Source organism: Bufo bufo, chromosome 3, assembly GCF_905171765.1.
Source record: "Bufo bufo chromosome 3, aBufBuf1.1, whole genome shotgun sequence".
Classification (NCBI taxonomy): Eukaryota; Metazoa; Chordata; class Amphibia; order Anura; family Bufonidae; genus Bufo; species Bufo bufo.
This window is the reverse complement of record NC_053391.1, coordinates 695,681,069-695,702,223: the sequence shown is the minus strand read 5'-3', so window position 1 is coordinate 695,702,223 and position 21,155 is coordinate 695,681,069. Positions and strand designations below refer to the sequence as shown.

The window sequence follows — 21,155 nt, the reverse complement described above, 5'->3', positions numbered from 1 at the left end:
TATATATATATATATATATATATGTATATATTTTTTTTTTTTTGGAGCAACAGTGCAGTCTGTATTTGGAACCTCATAGACAAGGTAGGAGGTGTGCAGCTTTGTATGGGCTAATAGTTTTGTCAGTATGGAAACTGAGAGATAAGGCAGGAGATGTGTGGCTGTATAGGGGTAGTAGTGGCAGCTGCAGTATAGTATGGAACCTGACTGATAGATGTGTGGCTTCGTAGGAGTAGTTGCAGTAGGTAAGTAACAGCAGCAATGCAGTATGGAACATGATGGTCAGGCAGACAGTGGTATTATTGGGCCAGTGATAAATAGCCACTGTCGGCAATGGCAGATTGTTTCATTGGCCTCAACCGGAGGTGTGTGAAAATCCCCACAGATCCATGCCTCACTCATTTTCTCTAGTGGGATGCTTTCTACACTTATGGAGGATGTTTTTTTCCTCTTCAATATGACGCCACCTACCTTGCTGAATACCCTCGGTGACAGTATGCTGGAGGTTTGATAAGACAGTACACCCATAGCAAACTTGACCATATCCTACCACTGTTGCAGTTTGCCTGCCCAGAAGTCCATGGGGTCAGGAAACAGGGTTTGTGCTGGAGAAAGGACACCAGTCAGGTACAACTAAACCTGGTTGTAGGAGGCGGTGCGTATCCTTTTACTGTTCGGTCATGTTGAGCATCCTGAATTTTTTGCTGGTGCTGCGTCTTCTGTTATTCATCTTAGCAGAGACGACGGGAGGTCGATGACACGGCATGGGGGGAGGAGGAGGAGAGGATCCTCCTGGTCAGACGTGGGCAGCAAGCATTTGCCCTGCTGTGTACAAAGCATATCCTGGTAATACTAAAATGTTGCCTCCCTTTCTGGATCAGGAAAACATTCTTCCATTTTGCTTTGATAGTGAGGGTCTAAAGGCATGGTTCCTCCCAATTCATCACTGTGCTTGTCAGTACATAAGTCACCACCAATCATACGGCGTGCCATGTTCACTTGCCTTCCTGAGGACCCAGTTCTTTCCTTCTCTGCCCCACACGGTGATTGTTGGTCTTGGCCAGTGTTGTCATCATCAGCCTCATTCTCAAGCTGTGCCAGGAAAACTCTATGTACTCCTGCACCACCAACTCCTCATCCTCCCCCACTTCCTTCTCCACAGGACTTTATCTGTGCAGGTCCCAATTATGGCATATCAAGGGTGACCGGCATCCTCTGCGGCCAATGAGATTGTGGGTAATTGAATTTAATTCCCCAGGTCACCCTGAAGAGACCAAGGATATTGAAGCTGCATAAGAAATGAGCAATTCTGAGCAATAAATGGATGTAAAAAAATCCATGATTGTTTAGAGTAAAAAGGAAAAAAAGGATTTTGTAGGCTCAAATACGAGCTTCAAAATCATAACAAAAAAATAAACATTATGGGTATCACCGTGACTATTAAAATATGGAAAAATATTTTTCCAATACGGTGAATGGCGTAACGGAAAAAGGCCTATTTGCCACTTTTTCATCACTTCTTTTAACCAAAAAAGTAATACAATGTGATCAAAAAGTCACACACTCTCCGAAATGGTATCAATAAAAACTACAGACTGTTCAGCAAAAACAGCTCAGTGGATATTACTATAAAAAAAGTTATGGTGATGTAAAAATAAATGTTTTCTTAAAGAGGACCTTTCACCGATTATTACACTATGAACTAAGAATACAGACATGTAGAGCGGCGCCCGGGGATCTCCCTGCACTTACTATTATCCCCGGGCGCCGCTCCGTTTTCCCGGTATAGCCTCCGGTATCTCCGTTCACTAAGTTATGGTAGGCGGAGTCTGCCCTTGTTCTGCTGTAGCGCTGGCCAATCGCATTGCAGAGCTCACAGCCTGGGAGAAAATAACCTCCCAGGCTGTGAGCTCTGCGCTGCGATTGGCCAGCGCTACAGCAGAACAAGGGCAGACTCCGCCTACCATAACTTAGTGACTGGAATCTCCGCCTACTATGACTTAGTGAACGGAGATACCGGAGGACATAACGGGAGAACGGCGCGGCGCCCGGGGATAATAGTAAGTGCAGCGAGATCCCCGGGCACCGCTCTCCATGTCTGTATAGTTAGTTCACATTGTCATATTAGGTGAAAGGTCCTCCTTTAAAGTTAAAATTTATTCTTAAAGTTAGACATAAAAACCTATACATATGGGGTTTTTCGTTGTAATCGTACTGACCCAAAGAATGAAGGGCACAGGTCAGTTTTGCCGGAACGTTGTGGTAACAAAACCCATAAAACAATAGAGGAATTGCGTTTGTTTTTTTTTCAGTTCCACCCAATTTGGATTTTTTTCCTCTCTTTCTACTACATTGTATGCCATATTAAATGGTGTCTTTAGAAAGTACAACTTGTTCTGCAAAAAATAAGCCCTCATACAGCTTTGTGAACGGAAAAATTAAAATGTTATGGCTCAAGGAAGATGGGGAGGAAAAATGGAAAACTACATTTGACTTTATTTTGCAGTTAAAAATGGTCTCGAAAGGAGACTTCACCCGCCTCGTCTGCAAGTTCTGTCTGAGGCTGCATGGAAAACTGTCGGGGCACCTGCGCAGGGTTTGCCTAAAAACAGCAAGCGAAGCAGAAATCAGTCAATGTGTGACGGAAGCGAAGAAAAACCTCCATAAAATAAAGGCTTCTTTCAGCATTATTTCATATGAAGAGCTGAATTTTCAGAAAAGCAGCTTTTCGGATCCGCAGATGTTCTTTGCAGATTTCTTGCAGAGACGTGGCTCCTTTATTGTAGATAGACCAGCTGACAGGTACGCCGCCATCTTCTCATTTCTGCATTTTTTGTTGAATTCCTTTTAAGTGTATGTTGAATATTTCTTGAATTTCATGATGTTACCAGGAACAAACATCCCTCCGAATGTCCGGTCCAGATAATTGGCTTGTTTAGAGGTGCCGCGGGTTAGATATTTTACCCGATGAGTGTTTCGCTCGTTCATCGGATGAAACTCTTGTTCATGCTGACACCTAAGCTCATTCCCCAGAAACAGTGAAGACGAGCGATAGCAGCAGCAATCGGCTCACTGTGGAGGCGATCAACTAACGCTCTGGCAATTGTCGGTAATAAAGGCTTCCTTCCCGACAATCATCTGCTCACTGGCACAGCGTAATGCCTTAATTGTGTGTGCCGGTGGGTGATTACTGTCCAGTTCTAGGGAAGGGCCCCTATGTTTGTGAATAGACATGGCTCGGTCCAGCCCCACTATCGGTAATACTTACTCCTCACCCACTGATAGGGAAGATCTACAAATCAGACAATCCATATATTTTGTCATGTTAAAAAAATCACTGTTTGCCGGTGGTAGATTATGTCTAACCACGACCTGCCACCGGCAAACCACTGTACAGCATGGGGACGAGCGAAGGCGTAACGATCGCTCCACCCCATGCTGTGGAGGAGGTCGCTGTATGTAATAGCAGTTATCTCCTCTGCTAGTGAGCAGGCAGCTGCCGGGAAGGAACGCATCCCTCCCGACAATGTGCAATACAGACTTAAAGGCAATGTCTCACCCAAAATTTTATCCGGCAGTTAAAACCAGATAGCAACACATCATTTTTTTAAAATCTGTTTTTATTTTCTGACTGTAGATATATATTATTTCCTGAACCTTATTGTGGAGGCGGCCATCTTGCCCGAGCTGTTCTTAACAGTGTGTACAAAGCATTAAAAAAAAAATTGCTTTCCGGCAGCCCCATGGTCCATAGACACAGTGGTCAGGAGGGGGTCCTCATTGACTTCTATGGGAGAGTTTTGTAGGCCTGCTCTGTGACCTGTGCAGAGGTCATTGTACAGGGAGGTGGAGTAGATAAACTCTGACAATCACCTGCTGCGAATGGTGGATCCTGTCTTATCTGTACACCGAGGTGATACCATTACAGGCAGGATTAGAACGAGTCAGGCTACTTTCACACTAGCGTTTTAGCTTTCCATTTGTGAGATCCGTCCAGGGCTCTCACAAGCTCTGCTTGCAGCGTTTTGGTGTCCGTCTGACGAAACTGAGCCAAACGGATCCGTTCTGACACACAATGTAAGTCAATAGGGACGGATCCGTTTTCTATGACACAATCTGTCACAATAGAAAACTGATCCGTCATCCATTGACTTTCAATGGTGTTCAAGACGTCTTGGCTATGTTAAAGATAATTCAAACTGATCCGTTCTGAACGGATGCAGACGGTTGTATTATCTGAGCGGATCCGTCTGTGCAGGTCCATGATGGATCCGCACCAAACGCGAGTGTGAAAATAGCCTTGAAGGGATTCTGTCATGACATTTTAGGCCTATAACCTAAACATATGGCCAGGTCCGTACTAATAACCTGAATCCGAAACTGTCCATATTAAATCTGCCTGCGGCTCTATTAGCACATGAAACAGGTTTTTATAACCTGTCATTTACCTACCTAAGGTGCCCAAGGGGACGTCGCTTCATACAGGGTGCCCGGCTGCACCCATCTCCGCCTGGTGCCCAGCGCCGCCTTCCCAGTTGATATCGCCGCCTTCTTCACCTCAGCCCCACCTCCGCAATCGTCCGGTCCCTCTGCCCGCACGTGCGCACTAGGCATAACCTGAGGGACAGAGCGGAGGCGGGGCTGAGGTGAGGAAGGCGGAGATTTCAACTGGGAAGGCGGCGCTGGGCACCAGACGGAGATGGGTGCAGCCGGGCACCCTGTATGAAGCGACGTCCCCTTGGGCACCTTAGGTAGGTGAATGATAGGTTATAAAAACCTGTTTTATGTGCTAATAGAGCCACAGGCAGATTTAATAAGGACCGTTTCGGATTCAGGGTATTAGTACGGACCTGGCCATATGTTTAGGTTATAGGCCTAAAATGTCATGACAGAATCCCTTTAACTGCAGTAAAGTGATCCGTACAAACAAAAAGTGGCGCCTATTATTAGACATAGTGGCCAGTGCGAAATTTTGGGCTTTATGGAAAATTTTAAAATCCAAAATAATTTAAAAAATATGTTTCTTCCCTTCCCTTCAAGTCTAGAAACAAAATACATACTAGGCAAAAACACTAAATCTAATGAGTGGACAGCATGTGTATACAGATATATTGTTTTACTTCTCTCTTTAGGCGATCTTCTGATGAAGAGGATGGATCAGAAAGTGAAGGCATCGAAGCCGCTCGGTAATTTCCTATTACTCGTAATAATTGCAGTAATTGGGGCTCGACTACAGGACCCTGTGAAGATGTTAGGCGCACTGACGGTGCATGTTCTCTTTATTTCAGGTCCAGCTCTCCTGTATCGCTGCGGAAGACTCTGGCTGAGGCTGGCATCTACAGAAAACATGACCTGGGATGTCCATTGCTGGAAAGCTTTAAGCACTACCTGAAGCTTCACTACACCCTGCCGACCATCAAACAGCTAGTAAGTAGGATTTTCATCCTGAATCTTCCTCACACGTTCACTCCCTCCATTGACATTAGTGTGTTTACTTTTAGATGGAAAACGTGGCCAGATATCTCTACTTCGTTAACCCTCATGAGATCACTTTAGAATTTATTAGCCACCCAGAGAAAACAAAAGCGTTCATCCAAACCTTCTTTGATTCGAAAACATCGGAGCGAACGGTGAAAAAGTATGTTAATTGCATCAGCATTTTGGTTAAGTTTGTCCTCTCAGAACAATTCCCCGATGCCATAGAGGAGATGACAAAGCAGGACGCCAAGATCTTTCTGTATAGGCTTCGAAAAATGATCAGGGAGACTAACCCGAAGAGAAAAAAAATGCAAAAGAGCGTGTAAGTACTACTCGGTGTTGGAGGGATGGTGGAGGCAGTTTCTCTTTACTGGATGATGGGGGTTGCAGTGCAAATCTAGCAGGCTGATTTCAGCCTGCATTTGTGGGAGGGGCGCAGGGCTTCTTAAATCCCTGCTGCCCCGTCCCAGGGTCTGTACGGACTTCCTGTGCCATACTTCCAGGTTCGTGGCACCCTGCTCTTTCGCCGGACAGGTCAGGCTCAGCGTCCTACCTTCCTCCCAGCGATCGCTTCTCGTACGTCCGGGTAAGTAAGAAGAGCCCCCGGTGGCTGCTGTGCGCGGCTACCTGCAGGCGGCTCCCTCTCATCTTTTCATTCCGGCGGGACCCTGATCTCCTGCTTGTGTCCCGCCGGGCTATCTTCCTCTCTGGCAGCAGCACCACTCGGCGTAGCGTCAGGGGGGAGGTTCCCCTATTAACTGCGTCCATTGGCATGGTTACGTCCACGACTGCCGGCTGCGCCGATGATCGCGCTGCCGCCGTGCAGCCGCAGCGTTCCAGCAGTTCAAGTTGGGGCGGTCATATTTCATGAGGGCAGCGAATAGCTGCTGAAAACTGCAAATCAGGTTCCATGTAGGCGACAGGAGGTCCTGTACATTATACAGATTGTTCCAGGAAATAACATGGAGCTGCCTTCCCCTGGTGTCCAAGGATCAGCTCATCCTGGTACAGGGGGCTTGGTAAGAAGCAGTACAGGGCATGTAATACCACACAGTACTGCAGAGTGGCGCCATTCAGTACATGCACAGCAGTAATACAGGTGTCTTATCAGTCACATGCCCATGCTGATGGGTTGGATCGTCCATACTGTTGCGTATGCCGCAGAGCCGTACGGCTCCTTGAGCAGCGCATGGCGGGGATCCTCCGGAGACTGCCACTTTGGGTTTATGGTGTTGCAACTATAAAAAAAAAAATCCGCAAGCAGGACCGCAGCCAGGGGGCCAGGCTTCTCCGCCACTCTATACTGGGTGTATATGTTTATTCAGGGGTTCGGCTTTCTTGCCTCTCACGCACCCCCATTTTTTTTACTCCACTGGTCTTGTTTCCCACGTCTGGTGTATTTTTTCGTGATCATGTATGTTTCCACGTCTCTCGTCCTCGTCCACGTTTGTCGGGTTTGATTCGCTCAGACCAGGTTATTCCGCCGGTTACGCCTAGACGGCTGTTTGTTCAGCCAATCCGTATCGTTTCATAACGCCACGATGCCCGCCAGGTACGCCCTGGCGCCCGCCGGCCAATACGTAAATATATTGTCTTACCTGTCATGTACGTCCTCACGTCTTCTCTCTCCACGTCCAGGGTCTGATGCGCTCAGGCCATGTCCTAGCACCTGATACGCTCAGGCTGCATGACTGCTTGAAGGGGTATTCCAATCACTTTTTCATACTTACCTGCTCCCGGCTCGCCGTCCACTTCCTTGTTTCAGCAGTGGGCGGGCTCCATCCTGAAAGGGGTGGGTATTAGTCAATCAAATTTTTAGAAAATGATCACTGTCGAATCATCAACAGTTTTAGCAGTGATCATTAGGATGGAAATACCCCTTTAACTAGTTCTTCTCGTTATGTCAGGCCACGGTACCCGCCAGGTACGCCCTGGCGCCTGCCAGCCAACACGTAAATATATTGTCTTACGTCCTCATGTCTCTTCTCTCCACGTCCAGGGTCTGTTGCGCTCAGGCCTCGTTCTAGCACCTTATACGCTCAGGCTGCTTGTCCGCTTAACTAATTCTTCTCGTTATGTCACGCCCTGGCACCCGTCAGCCAGTCTGTAAATGTGCTGTTCGCCTGTGTATCTCCGTTACCAGCCTAGCTTGTCTGCTGTCATGTTTCATTCCCATGTCTTCCCGTTAACATTTCTTCATTTGGTCTGATACGCACGGGCCACGTTTGTTGTTCACCTGATACGCTCAGGTTGCATGTCTATTTCATCTAACTTGTTCTCGTACATCATGTGCTCTCTAGTCTTCTCCATCTTTATGTCCTTCTTTCCATCTTAGCCTGTCATTTCACAGGTCCGTCTGGGCCAGGCCGAAAAATTCGCTCTGGTCTTTCTGATGTGTTTTTGGTTACCTTGTTCTCTTGGGTCTCAGGTCGCTTCCAACTCACTTTCATGTTTCGGGTTGGTTTCCGGGTACCCCTGCGGAGCCCTATCTCGATTGGTATGCCCAGGCTCAATCCTAGCACGTGTCCTCGTATTGTCCCCACCAGGCACACCCTGGCCGGGATCTTACATACCCAAAGCATGGTTTGTCTCGTCCAGGCATCCCCTCCTATCAATGGTTCATGTCGCCTGTTGTTCACTTCGTTTTATTATGCTAGTCAGCCAACAATCACAGTCACTATGCTTGGTTCTGCATTAGTCCAGTTAGTGATCTACAACCCAGCCAAGACCCGTTATAATGCTGTCCTTCCGTTCCATAGCTAGAGGTCTACGGTCTTGTTTTATAGGTGTGAAAATTCCTCGGAAGTTGTTTTTCGAAAGATTTAATTGCCATCATTCTGGTAAGTAAAGGTTCCTTCAGCAAATTTCCTGACGCTCGGTTATCCAATTGAGGCAATATCTGCCATCTATTTCAGGTGATACTCTTTTTAGGCTCGATCAGTTTCGCTTTTCCAACTCCAGCCAACATGTCTCACGGCTCTGATATCGAGGACGCAGTTTCGACCATTGAATCCGTGGTATCCGGTAGAGCCAGCAACGCGTCTTACCGAAGCTGGACAATCGCAAAGTTAATTTCAGAACTTAACAAACGGGGGAAATTCTTCAGCATGCAAGGCCGAATTATATCGCCTACTGTTCCCCGAGCCATCCAGGGCACCACCAGAATAAGTGTCAATGTCCACCATTCAGTTATCCTTAACTCAACTCCATGCGACCATCAATAGCCTGTCGAGTTCCATTTCTGACATTAATGCAAGGTTACAGGTGGTGGAAAGTAGGGATGCCTCACCCACCTCACCAGTAGCATCCGAGTCTGGCCCAGCTTCCTCCCGACCACCCTCCCCAGGTAGGGTTCCCGGGGCACCGCAAATTGCGCCATCCTTCTTCCTCCCTGAGAACAGGAGGAAGGACATCTTGGCAGGCAAAGACGTCAATCTGGTGTCCATCCTCCTCTCCACTCACGATACGGTGGAGAATAGAACCATCGCATGCGGTGACGTGTTGGTGGTTCTAAAATCCAGAGATACACGTCTAAACAAAAAGCTCACTGTTTCAGAGTTCGTGCTAGCTTTTAGCCTTTACAGGGACATAATCTGTTCGGCACAACCCAGCAGGAGGGAGGAGCTAGACACTTATTTATATAGAATCACCGAATTGGGGCACAAATACGGGGGATTTGCATTCTACGACTACCATCGATCTTTTTTGGCAAAAGCTGCTGCTACACTCGCCCAGTTCCAGCACAACACGAACTGGGTGTCCCTCAATATGGAGCTATTCTGCAGGCACTTTTCTGGGCTTAATGCCCCGAATTGCACTAACTGCCAGTCGGTACTGCATTCCTCCGATTGGTGCCCCAATTCAAACGCATCTTCCCAAGCAAAACCGCAGCCTGGCCCCTCCAGCCTCCAAAAACCCGGCCCGCTGCTAGACAAATTGGGACGGCCTATCGTATTGTTGGGGAAAAAAACAGATTTGTAATAATTATAATGTCTCCTTTTGCAACTACAACAAATGCAAGGCGCTTCACATTTGTTCCGTCTGTTTCCGTGCCCACCCACAATCCACCTGTTCCCAACGCTCCGCAAAGAGCTGACTAGCTGACATCAACATTGACTTCCTAGTTGCTTGCCTTCAAGATTTTCACAATCCAGCATTCGTGCAGTTTCTCCAAGCAGGCTTCAGTGAAGGTTTCCACACCGGCCTGGTCACTCTGCCCCAAGTTTCCTGGGAGGCCCCTAATTTGGTTTCAGCCTTCGAAGACCCGGAATCAGTAGATTCTCTACTGCAGATCGAGTTACAAAAAGGGTTCATGATTGGGCCATTTTCCGAGCCACCTTTAAGCATTTATAGGGTCAGCCCCATCGGTCTGGTCTGTAAAAAAGCATCAAATAAAAAAAGAACGATCTACGATTTATCGGCTCCTCGTGCCTCGTATATCCCTAGTCTCAACCCCCTGATCCCATCAGAAGAATATTCCATGCAGTATATTCTTCTCTTGATGAGACCATTCAATTGATTCTGCAATTAGGAGCAGGAGCATGGTTATCAAAAGCCGATATCTCGGATGCCTTCAAGTTGCTGCCAATCCACCCGCATCTTTGGAGATTTTACGGCATCAAATAGAGGGACCAGTATTACTTTGCCACTCACTTAACATTCGGGTCCAAAAGCAGCCCGTGGCTTTTCGACCAGTTCGCCTAGCCCCTCCATTGGATCCTCATAAATGTCGGCAATTGTCCCAGGGTAATTCACTACCTGGATGATTTCCTGTTAATAGAACAACCCAATCTCATACCCGACAGGCTTGTAAAGCTGCTCAGCATTTTTGCGGAGCTGCATGTCCCAGTTGCCCCTGCTAAGGTCGAGGGCCCTTCCCCAACCCTCATCTTCTTGGGTATCTTCCTCGATACCACAAGAATGGAAGCCAGGCTTCCTGAGGATAAATTGATCAGGCTGAAGGAAGTCATTGTCAGTTATGTAGGGTCTGGACAATTTCCAAGGTTCAATTACAGTCACTACTGGGGTCCCTCAATTTTGCCACTAGGATCATGCCACATGGTCGCTCCTTCATGTCACGGCTCCTTCAGTTGTTGCTCGCAGCCCCTGACCAGGATTCTCTCATCCATTTGGACCAGGAGGCCTTGGCTGATCTTGCCATGTGGAACGTCTTCCTTTCCGATTGGAACGGCATCTCGCTATTCGTTCCACAATGGAAAGAGACCTTCCCAACGATATACTCCGACGTGGCTGCATCCACCGGGTTTGGGGCCATATTCGGCAGACAATGGCTGGCGGGTCATTGGCCTCCCCAGATACGTTCAGATCACCAAGCCGTTAGGTCCTCGTCCTTGCTAGAGATCTACCCCATCGTGGCCACTGCCCAGGTCTGGGGCAGGGAATGGGCTAATCTGCCAGTCTGTTTCATCACCGACAATCGAGCTGTAGTAGATATTCTGGTCAAAAGCAGGTCAGGCTCACCCAGGGTCATGAGTTTTGTCCGCAAACTCACATGGCTATCCTTGCAGTATAATTTTCATATTTCCTGCACACACATTCAGGGCAGCAAAAACGCGGTGGCCGATGCACTGTCCCGACTAAAATTCACCTTTTTCTTTCAGGTCATGCCAGAAGCCGAAAGAATCGGCATCGCCCCTCCAATCTTCCAATCTCTCACTCTGGATTAGACACATACACATCGGCGGCCCAGTCACTCATCCGAAAGTCACTATCGGCCAATACAGTTAGAAATTATCAAGCAGGTTGGAAGGTATTCAAGGGATTCTCCCAGCTCCATCCTAGAGGGGGTACGGACAGGGTCACCTTCATCATGGCTTTTCTGGCCTATTGCCACAAGGATCTGCACTTAGCTTAAAACACTCAGGTTGTGTCTGGCGGGGGTGCAGCATTTCTTCATGATAAAACACCCCAGCAGCAGCTCTGTTTTCTCTTTTCAGGCTATTAAGGCCACCTTGCGGGGTATTCAGAAAAGCTCTACAAAATATGAGCCACCCAGGCAGTCCATATCCGGGTAATTGTTTAGGTCATTATCCTCCTCAATAGACGGGAGTCCTTTCGGGCCATTTAAAAGCACAAGGCCGCCCTATATCTTAGCTTTTATGTTTTTTTATGGCCCGGTAAATTCACCAGCACATCGGCCCGGCATCTAGGCCCGGTCGTCAGCCAACTCGCACAAAAACACGATCTCTCCCTGTCCATATCCAAGACATCACAAGTAGGGCCTCCGGGTCAGATAGAATACTTCAGGACCAGTAATCTATGGTGTCCAGTGGAAGTCCTCCACAAACTCTTATCTACGCTAGGTGCTCGGGCCCCAGACAGCCCCTTACTTCCGTTCCCGTCACGACCACTCACGACGTCACAATTCATCAAGCATATCCGCAGCCTGGCCTCCGGGTCAGGATACGACCCCAAACTGATCTCCGGCCACTTATTCAGGATCGGGGAAGCCTCCGCAGCCTCAAAGCAAGGGGTTCCGGCTCACATCATACGCAAGATGGGACATTGGCGATCATCATGTTTTTCGCGATACATTCCGCATCCCAAAGATGAAATTGCTAGAGCCTTTACTAGTTTGGTACTGTAAGTAGTTTCCAATAAATTAGTTCCTACACGTTGCTTCTGCCACCTTTTTTGCCTACCCTCGCTCATGGCTAAAGGCACACCACTAGCCAACTTAGTTAGGTCAGGTAGTTAGTGCTTGTAGGTTTCAGGTCCACGCCACCGGAGCCAGGACCACAAATCTAGCAGGCTGATTTCAGCCTGCATTTGTGGGAGGGGCGCAGGGCTTCTTAAATCCCTGCTGCCTCTTCCCATGGTCCGTACGGACTTCCTGTGTCCCACCCCCCTCCCTCTTTTATACTAAGAATCTTCAGGGTATGCCCCCTTTTTTGCCTACCCTTGCTCATGGCTTAAGGCACACCACTAGCCAACTTAGTTAGGTCAGGTAGTTAGTGCTTGTAGGTTTCAGGTCCACGCCACTGGAGCCAGGACCACAAATGCCAACAGTAGACACAGTTCTCAGGTATTTCAGAGTAGGCTTAGGTGAGTAGGAGGTGGCTGTAATGATGCTCCCCCCTTAGTCTCTTTTTATAGGTATTAGCAATCTTCCAAAATTGGCCATAGGCATACAGTCACTGTCAGTATACTTTCTGCAGTGGCCAGCCTGGGAGATTCAGTACTAGACTCATAAGCGTGGTGTCCATCACATATGCAGTAAAGTTTTTTGCCATAAACATGTTTCAGTCCACCCTGACCTTTTTGGTCCTCAACTATCTGTAAATATTCAGTGCTTTTTTCCCTCGGGGAATAATCCTTAGCAAAGTCGCTTTCTGACCATTTTCTAGTATGTTTGTAGTAACGCTCGTTAGCGATCATCTGACAGTGTAATACTGCCGCCAATTACCTGATGTACGAGCAAACTCTTGTTCATCGGGCAACCCAATCTTTTGACAGGTTTAAAAATTGTTTGCAGACGGCAGATTGTGGTGTCTAATCACCATCTGCTACCGGCAAACAATGATTTCCCATCGCCCCTCCCTATACTGAGGAGGAGATCGCTGCATGTAATAGCAGTGGTCTCCAGTAGCGAGCAGGCGATTGCTGGTAAGAAACACTTCTTTCCCGACAATCGCTGGCAGAATCCGGCTGTCTTATAGCTGAGGGAAGGGGGGCAGCCTGTCTTCCAGCAACTACACTAATTTCCTACTCCTATTTGAACTATAGCATTAACCCTTTTAGCAGTGTTCCAACGGGTCACTACACAGTCATAGAATTTTCTTTTTTTCCCCCCTCTTTTCTCTATCGTTTATAGGGTTTTGCTTTCCCCCAAGGACTGTCGTAAGGTGCTAACAGTGGCAAAACCCCATGTGCTAAAAATCTTCAAACGGGCTGATTCAGGTGTACTACTGGATCACGGAGAAAAAGTGCTTGCAGGTCTTTACCTTGGGGCCTTGCTCAGCTTAAAGCACCTCTGTAAGCCATCTGTTCTCCAAAACCTGACGGTAAGGTTCTTCTTACTATTCCATCTCACTGCTGGCATCTTGTTGTGCTTTATCTAAGGTTCTATTTCTGTTCCTTCTCTTACAGGTAAAAGAATGGCTTCAGAGAAAGAACTGCAACCAGTTTGAAGACACAACAGTGACAATTATAACAATGCCAAAAACCATCATTGTGCTACCACAAGAGGAAGAGCTAGTAAGTGTTAAAAACCCGTAAGTGTTAAAACACCGTAGAGTCATTGCACCCAATGTTCTCGATATGGTTTCCATTGACAAGCAAATCCTTAACACTTTGTTCATTTCTTACAGCTTTTCAGCATTTACTTCAGATGCATCAGGCACACAATGCTGGATAAGGCTTTAAATGAAGTTCTCCAATTTTTTGTATCGACCAAAGGAACACCTATAGCGAATCCCAGCAATAACCTTCAGAGGCTCCAAGAAAAGTAAGTGACCAGTAGAAATAACAATAACATATTTTCTATAGTTTGCTTCTTATGTACCAGTGCTACCAACTCCTTTTTCTTAGGTTTCAGCTGCCTTCAGTCTCAATGCAACAGGCTGAAGATGCTACCAAGAGGTGGGCACGTCTGAATCTCCCCGAGGAACGTAGAGATGTCCTCAATTCCTACATAAACTTTGGAGAACAGAAAGAGGAGGTCAACAAAACCAAGTTAATCGAGGCCATGTTCATTTTACACCGCTTGGATGATGACAATCAAAGCGAGACCTCGAGGTGGGAGATGTTTTTATCCACATTCAGCCACATTGCCAATTACATTCTAGATATCTAGCGGTTCATTCAGTTCTCTCGAAAACAAATAATCTTGCTCACTTTATTTTCACAGAAAGAGGAAGAGGACAGAAGATGAATCAGAGGAAGGTAGTGATGCTGAAGATCTTGTTGCCATGAAGGAGAAGTGCTTTAAGAGGCTAATTAAGAGGCACCCCGTTATACCTCAAAAGCACCTTCCATCTCTAGACACCTGTAAACAGGTCAGCGAGCGCTATGCTCAGTACTGCCAAGATAAATGGAGGCGCATGCAGTGCAAGATTCGTATACAGGATGTCATCAGTAAGTTTTGGGATTTCTGCTTTTTAACAGATGGCATTGCATTTTTGGGCCGGTATTTTCTATTCATTATGTCGCTGCAATTTAGGACAAGTCCCAAACTAAGGGAATACACTTGCTTGTCTGTGGGATTCAAATTGGTTAATAAGTTTTCCCCAGGTGCCAGGAGATGCGGTCGACCTATAAATCAAACAGCCAGACACAGGTAGCTGGTTAAACGATTCTCTGCCGGGCAGCGCCCAACGAGTCAATTCTTTTTAGATGTACAGTAGTGGCCAAAAGTTTTGAGAATTACATAAATATTGGAAATTGGAAAAGTTGCTGCTTAAGTTTTTATAATAGCAATTTGCATATACTCCAGAATGTTATGAAGAGTGATCAGATGAATTGCATAGTCCTTCTTTGCCATGAAAATTAACTTAATCCCAAAAAACCTTTCCACTGCATTTCATTGCTGTCATTAAAGGACCTGCTGAGATGATTTCAGTAATCGTCTTGTTAACTCAGGTGAGAATGTTGACGAGCACAAGGCTGGAGATCATTATGTCAGGCTGATTGGGTTAAAATGGCAGACTTGACAGGTTAAAAGGAGGGTGATGCTTGAAATCATTGTTCTTCCATTGTTAACCATGGTGACCTGCAAAGAAACGTGTGTCGCCATCATTGCGTTGCATAAAAATGGCTTCACAGGCAAGGATATTGTGGCTACTAAGATTGCACCTCAATCAACAATTTATAGGATCATCAAAAACTTCAAGGAAGATGGCCTGGTGTCAAGAAGGGCAGCAAAGAAGCCACTTCTCTCCAAAAAAAAACATCAGGGACAGATTGATCTTCTGCAGAAAGTATGGTGAATGGACTGCTGAGGACTGGGGCAAAGTCATATTCTCCGATGAAGCCTCTTTCCGATTGTTTGGGGCATCTGGAAAAAGGCTTGTCCGGAGAAGAAAAGGTGAGCGCTACCATCAGTCCTGTGTCATGCCAACAGTAAAGCATCCTGAGACCATTCATGTGTGGGGTTGCTTCTCATCCAAGGGAGTGGGCTCACTCACAATTTTGCCCAAAAACACAGCCATGAATAAAGAATGGTACCAAAACACCCTCCAACAGCAACTTCTTGCAACAACAGTTTGGTGAAGAACAATGCATTTTCCAGCACGATGGAGCACCGTGCCATAAGGCAAAAGTGATAACTAAGTGGCTCGGGGACCAAAACGTTGACATTTTGGGTCCATGGCCTGGAAACTCCCCAGATCTTAATCCCATTGAGAACTTGTGGTCAATCCTCAAGAGGCGGGTGGACAAACAAAAACCCACTAATTCTGACAAACTCCAAGAAGTGATTATGAAAGAATGGGTTGCTATCAGTCAGGAATTGGCCCAGAAGTTGATTGAGAGCATGCCCAGTCGGATTGCAGAGGTCCTGAAAAAAAAGGGCCAACACTGCAAATACTGACTCTTTGCATAAATGTCATGTAATTGTCGATAAAAGCCTTTGAAACGTATGAAGTGCGTGTAATTATATTTCACTACATCACAGAAACAACTGAAACAAAGATCTAAAAGCAGTTTAGCAGCAAACTTTGTGAAAACTAATATTTGTGTCATTCTCAAAACTTTTGGCCACGACTGTACATGGTGGATCTAGACCCCCCCCCCCCTCCTTTAGCCATGAGTTATAATATGTCCAATCACAAGCATTTATCAAAGCAACCAATCAGAAACACGATAGTATATGATGGTATGAAAAATGACACATAGACACACACAGGCATTACTCATATACAGGTGAAACTCTAAAAATTCGAATATCGTGCAAAGTTTATTTATTTTAGTAATGCAACTTAAAAGGTGAAACTAACATATGAGAGACTCATTACATGCAAAGCGAGATATTTCAAGCCTTTATTTGTTATAATTTGGATGATTATGGCTTACAGTTTATGAAACCCCAAAGTCACAATTTTGAGATACCCTTTGCTCAGGGGGTATGGATTAATTAGCTGACTAGAGTGTGACACTTTGAGCCTAGAATATTAAACCTTTTCACAAAATTCTAATTTTAAGTGACATTACTGAAATAAATGGACTATTGCACAATATTCAAATTTTTCGAGTTTCACCTGTATGTTATGGACATGAGTCATCTATCTCCAAAAGTCCCCCCTGTCTCTCTCTCTATCTATCTATCTATCTATCTATATATATATATATATATATATATATATATATATATATACACACTGCTCAAAAAAATAAAGGGAACACTTAAACAACACAATGTAACTCCAAGTCAATCACACTTCTGTGAAATCAAACTGTCCACTTAGGAAGCAACACTAAGTGACAATTAATTTCACATGCTGTTGTGCAAATGGGATAGACAACAGGTGGAAATTATAGGCAATTAGCAAGACACCCCCAATAAAGGAGTGGTTCTACAGGTGGTGACCACAGACTACTTCTCAGTTCCTATGCTTCCTGGCTGATGTTTTGGTCACTTTTGAATGCTGGCGGTGCTTTCACTTTAGTGGTAGCATGAGACGGAGTCTACAACCCACACAAGTGGCTCAGGTAGTGCAGCTTATCCAGGATGGCACATCAATGCGAGCTGTGGCAAGAAGGTTTGCTGTGTCTGTAGTGTCCAGAGCATGGAGGCGCTACCAGGAGACAGGCCAGTCATCAGGAGACGTGGAGGAGGCCGTAGGAGGGCAACAACCCAGCAGCAGGACCGCTACCTCCGCCTTTGTGCAAGGAGGAACAGGAGGAGCACTGCCAGAGCCCTGCAAAATGAACTCCAGCAGGCCACAAATGTGCATGTGTCTGCTCAAACGGTCAGAAACAGACTCCATGAGGGTGATATGAGGGCCCGACGTCCACAGGTGGGGGTTGGGCTTACAGCCCAACACCGTGCAGGACGTTTGGCATTTGCCGGAGAACGCCAAGATTGGCAAATTCGCCACTGGCGCCCTGTGCTCTTCACAGATGAAAGGAGGTTCACACTGAGCACATGTGACAGACGTGACGAGTCTGGAGACGCCGTGGAGAACGTTCTGCTGCCTGCAACATCCTCCAGCATGACCGGTTTGGCATTGGGTCAGTAATGGTGTGGGGTGGCATTTCTTTGGAGGGCCGCACAGCCCTCCATGTGCTCGCCAGAGGTAGCCGACTGCCATTAGGTACCGAGATGAGATCCTCAGACCCGTTGCGAGACCATATGCTGGTGCGGTTGGCCCTGGGTTCCTCCTAATGCAAGACAATGCTAGACCTCATGTGGCTGGAGTGTGTCAGCAGTTCCTGCAAGACGAAGGCATTGATGCTATGGACTGGCCCGCCCGTTCCCCAGACCTGAATCCAATTGAGCACATCTGGGACATCATGTCTCGCTCTATCCACCAACCTCACGTTGCACCACAGACTGTCCAGGAGTTGGCAGATGCTTTAGTCCAGGTCTGGGAGGAGATCCCTCAGGAGACCGTCCGCCACCTCATCAGGTGCATGCACAGGCGTTGTAGGGAGGTCATACAGGCACGTGGAGGCCACACACACTACTGAGCCTCATTTTGATTTAAGGACACTACATCAAAGTTGGATCAGCCTGTAGTGTGTTTTTCCACTTTAATTTTGAGTGTGACTCCAAATACAGACCTCCATGGGTTGAAAAATTTGATTTCCATTTTTTAATTTTTGTGTGATTTTGTTGTCGGCACATTCAACTATGTAAAGAACAAAGTATTTCAGAAGAATATTTAACTCAGATCTAGGATGTGTTATTTTTGTGTTCCCTTTTATTTTTTTGAGCAGTGTGTATGTGTGTGTGTGTGTATATGTACAGTACAGACCAAAAGTTTGGACACACCTTCTCATTCAAAGAGTTTTCTTTATTTTCATGACTATGAAAATTGTATATTCACACTGAAGGCATCAAAACTATGAATTAACACATGTGGAATTATATACATAACAAACAAGTGTGAAACAACTGAAAATATGTAATATTCTAGGTTCTTCAAAGTAGCCACCTTTTGCTTTGATTACTGCTTTGCACACTCTTGGCATTTTCTTGATGAGCTTCAAGAGGTAGTCCCCTGAAATGGTTTTCACTTCACAGGTGTGCCCTGTCAGGTTTAATAAGTGGGATTTCTTGCCTTATAAATAGGGTTGGGACCATCAGTTGCGTTGAGGAGAAGTCAGGTGGATACACAGCTGATAGTCTTACTGAATAGACTGTTAGAATTTGTATTATGGCAAGAAAAAAGCAGCTAAGTAAAGAAAAACGAGTGGCCATCATTACTTTAAGAATTGAAGATCACTCGCTCAGCCGAAAAATTGGGAAAACTTTGAAAGTAAGGGCTATTTGACCATGAAGGAGAGTGATGGGGTGCTGCCCCAGATGACCTGGCCTCCACAGTCACCGGACCTGAACCCAATCGAGATGGTTTGGGGTGAGCTGGACCGCAGAGTGAAGGCAAAAGGGCCAACAAGTGCTAAGCATCTCTGGGAACTCCTTCAAGACTGTTGGAAGACCATTTCAGGTGACTAGCTCTTGAAGCTCATCAAGAGAATGCCAAGAGGGTGCAAAGCAGTAATCAAAGCAAAAGGTGGCTACTTTGAAGAACCTAGAATATGACATATTTTCAGTTGTTTCACACTTGTTTGTTATGTATATAATTCCACATGTGTTAAATCATAGTTTTGATGCCTTCATAGTCATGAAAATAAAGAAAACTCTTTGAATGAGAAGGTGTGTCCAAACTTTTGGTCTGTACTGTATATATATATATGTATGTATGTGTGTGTGTGTGTGTGTGTGTGTGTGTGTATATATATATATATATATATATATATATATATATATATATATAATATTACATTCTGCCAAGCAGTTCCCTATTTGTGGTATCCGTCCAGCTTCCTTTAACGAATCAATGGTGACTCATTTCTCAATCATAGATTTTAAGCATAAAAATCTGAAAATGGAGATTTAGGTACAATTAGCACTATTAATGTTTATTAGCCACTTAATTTCTTGCACAATTATTTAAACTTCTTTTTTTTTTTTTTTATAATTTCTTGTAGAACACTTCAGGAAGTGTCCAGATAAGAAACAGGTTTTGGCCTACGTGAAGCAACAGGGTTGGACCTCTAATATTCCAAAAACCAGTGATGTTCTGGAGGCTTGGAGACCCCAAAAAACCAGAAGGAAGGAAGAAAACTTGCAAAACTTTGAAAGCAAGGTGGAGTCTCAAGAATGGACAGGGCTTGCCATGGTTGAAGAAGAAACTAAAGGCGGCTATTCGATAAAGACAACTCAAGCCTTCAAAAAAGGAGATGTTGTATGTGATTATCACGGGGTCCTAATGGACGTACAAAAAACACTAAAGGATGACGAGGGCTGTCTCTTCTTTAGTGTTAAAGGGAAGAAAATGTGCCTAAATGCCACAAAGGCTCCTTGTGGCTGCCACCCACACATGCCTTCCACGTTTGGAAGACTTGTGAAACATTCATGCAAAAACGACAATTTGAAGGCTGTGCTGAAGTATGTGCAGGATGGGAAAGTACCAGTCATACTTTTCGAGGTTGTGAAAGACCTAACTCCTGGTACAGAACTTTTTTTCAATTATAGAATGTAACTCGTAAGGAGATGGAGGTGATCTGGACTGGCCCAACACCTGAGAAGTGCAATATCCATACTATTTCATGTATATAGTTATGCTGATCGGTTATATAACCACATGATTGTTGCTGCTGTTTTTGGAAAAAGTCGGTTCATTATAGCTAGCTTACTGAATTCCCTGAGGGTTGGCTAGTAATCACCACCTGAGGTGACCAACTAATTCTTTGGTGAATATCATCTCTTCCTGAAATCGAGCAAAATCAACCAGGGGCTGAAACAAGAGCATCACCGACCCAGAGTTTTCTGCTAGCACTTTCAATTCCCATATGTATCCCGAGAGTAGCAATCGCCACCGTAAGTGACTGACTAGCCACTTCTCGGGTCAACATCAGATTAATTCAGACAGCAGAGAAAAAATGCTTTTAGCACCATTTCACGCTCACTATTGAGAATAAGCAATAGTCTATAAGTTGTCTAGAGCAGAGAACGGCTTGTAGCCATGTTGACTGTGGTTATTTTCTGTGGCTATTAACCCTTAGGATACCGGAGGTTTTTTCATTTTTCTTCCCCATGTTCCTGAAGCCATAACTTTTATTTTTTATTTTTCAGTTCACATATCCATATAAAGTTATGTTTTTTGCGGTACATATGTATATGTTTTTTATGTCTAAATACTGTAAAAATAAATTAAAACGTTATTTTTTTTTTTACATGACCGTATTCTGACCCCCATAACTTTTTTTGTTATTTTTACTGCACTGTGTGGGGGCTAATTGTGGGACAATCTGTAGTTTTTATTGATACCATTTTGGAGTGTTTGTGACTTTTTGATAAGAGAAGATGATGTTTATATTTCTCGCCCATATTCATTGGGGAACACAGGAACCGTGGGTATAGCTATGTCCTCTAGGAGGCGTTGACACTAGTAAAAGCTGTTAGCTCCTCCCCTGGCAGCTATACCCCCTCC

General features: G+C 45.5%; 1 protein-coding gene across 1 annotated transcript in view; it reads left to right on the top strand.

Moving 5' to 3' along the window:
* Window positions 1–20,824, top strand: part of LOC120996578 — a 625,207-nt gene extending 604,383 nt beyond the window's left edge. The window contains exons 11-21 of the mRNA XM_040426578.1: window positions 2,507–2,802; window positions 5,133–5,186; window positions 5,289–5,427; window positions 5,502–5,795; window positions 10,940–10,949; window positions 13,312–13,502; window positions 13,588–13,695; window positions 13,809–13,945; window positions 14,029–14,235; window positions 14,348–14,574; window positions 19,651–20,824. Coding sequence (XP_040282512.1) covers window positions 2,507–2,802; window positions 5,133–5,186; window positions 5,289–5,427; window positions 5,502–5,795; window positions 10,940–10,949; window positions 13,312–13,502; window positions 13,588–13,695; window positions 13,809–13,945; window positions 14,029–14,235; window positions 14,348–14,574; window positions 19,651–20,204 — 2,217 coding nt within the window. The 3' untranslated portion in view covers window positions 20,205–20,824. The remainder of the gene's footprint in view (window positions 1–2,506; window positions 2,803–5,132; window positions 5,187–5,288; window positions 5,428–5,501; window positions 5,796–10,939; window positions 10,950–13,311; window positions 13,503–13,587; window positions 13,696–13,808; window positions 13,946–14,028; window positions 14,236–14,347; window positions 14,575–19,650) is intronic.
* The last annotated feature ends 331 nt before the right edge of the window (window positions 20,825–21,155 follow it).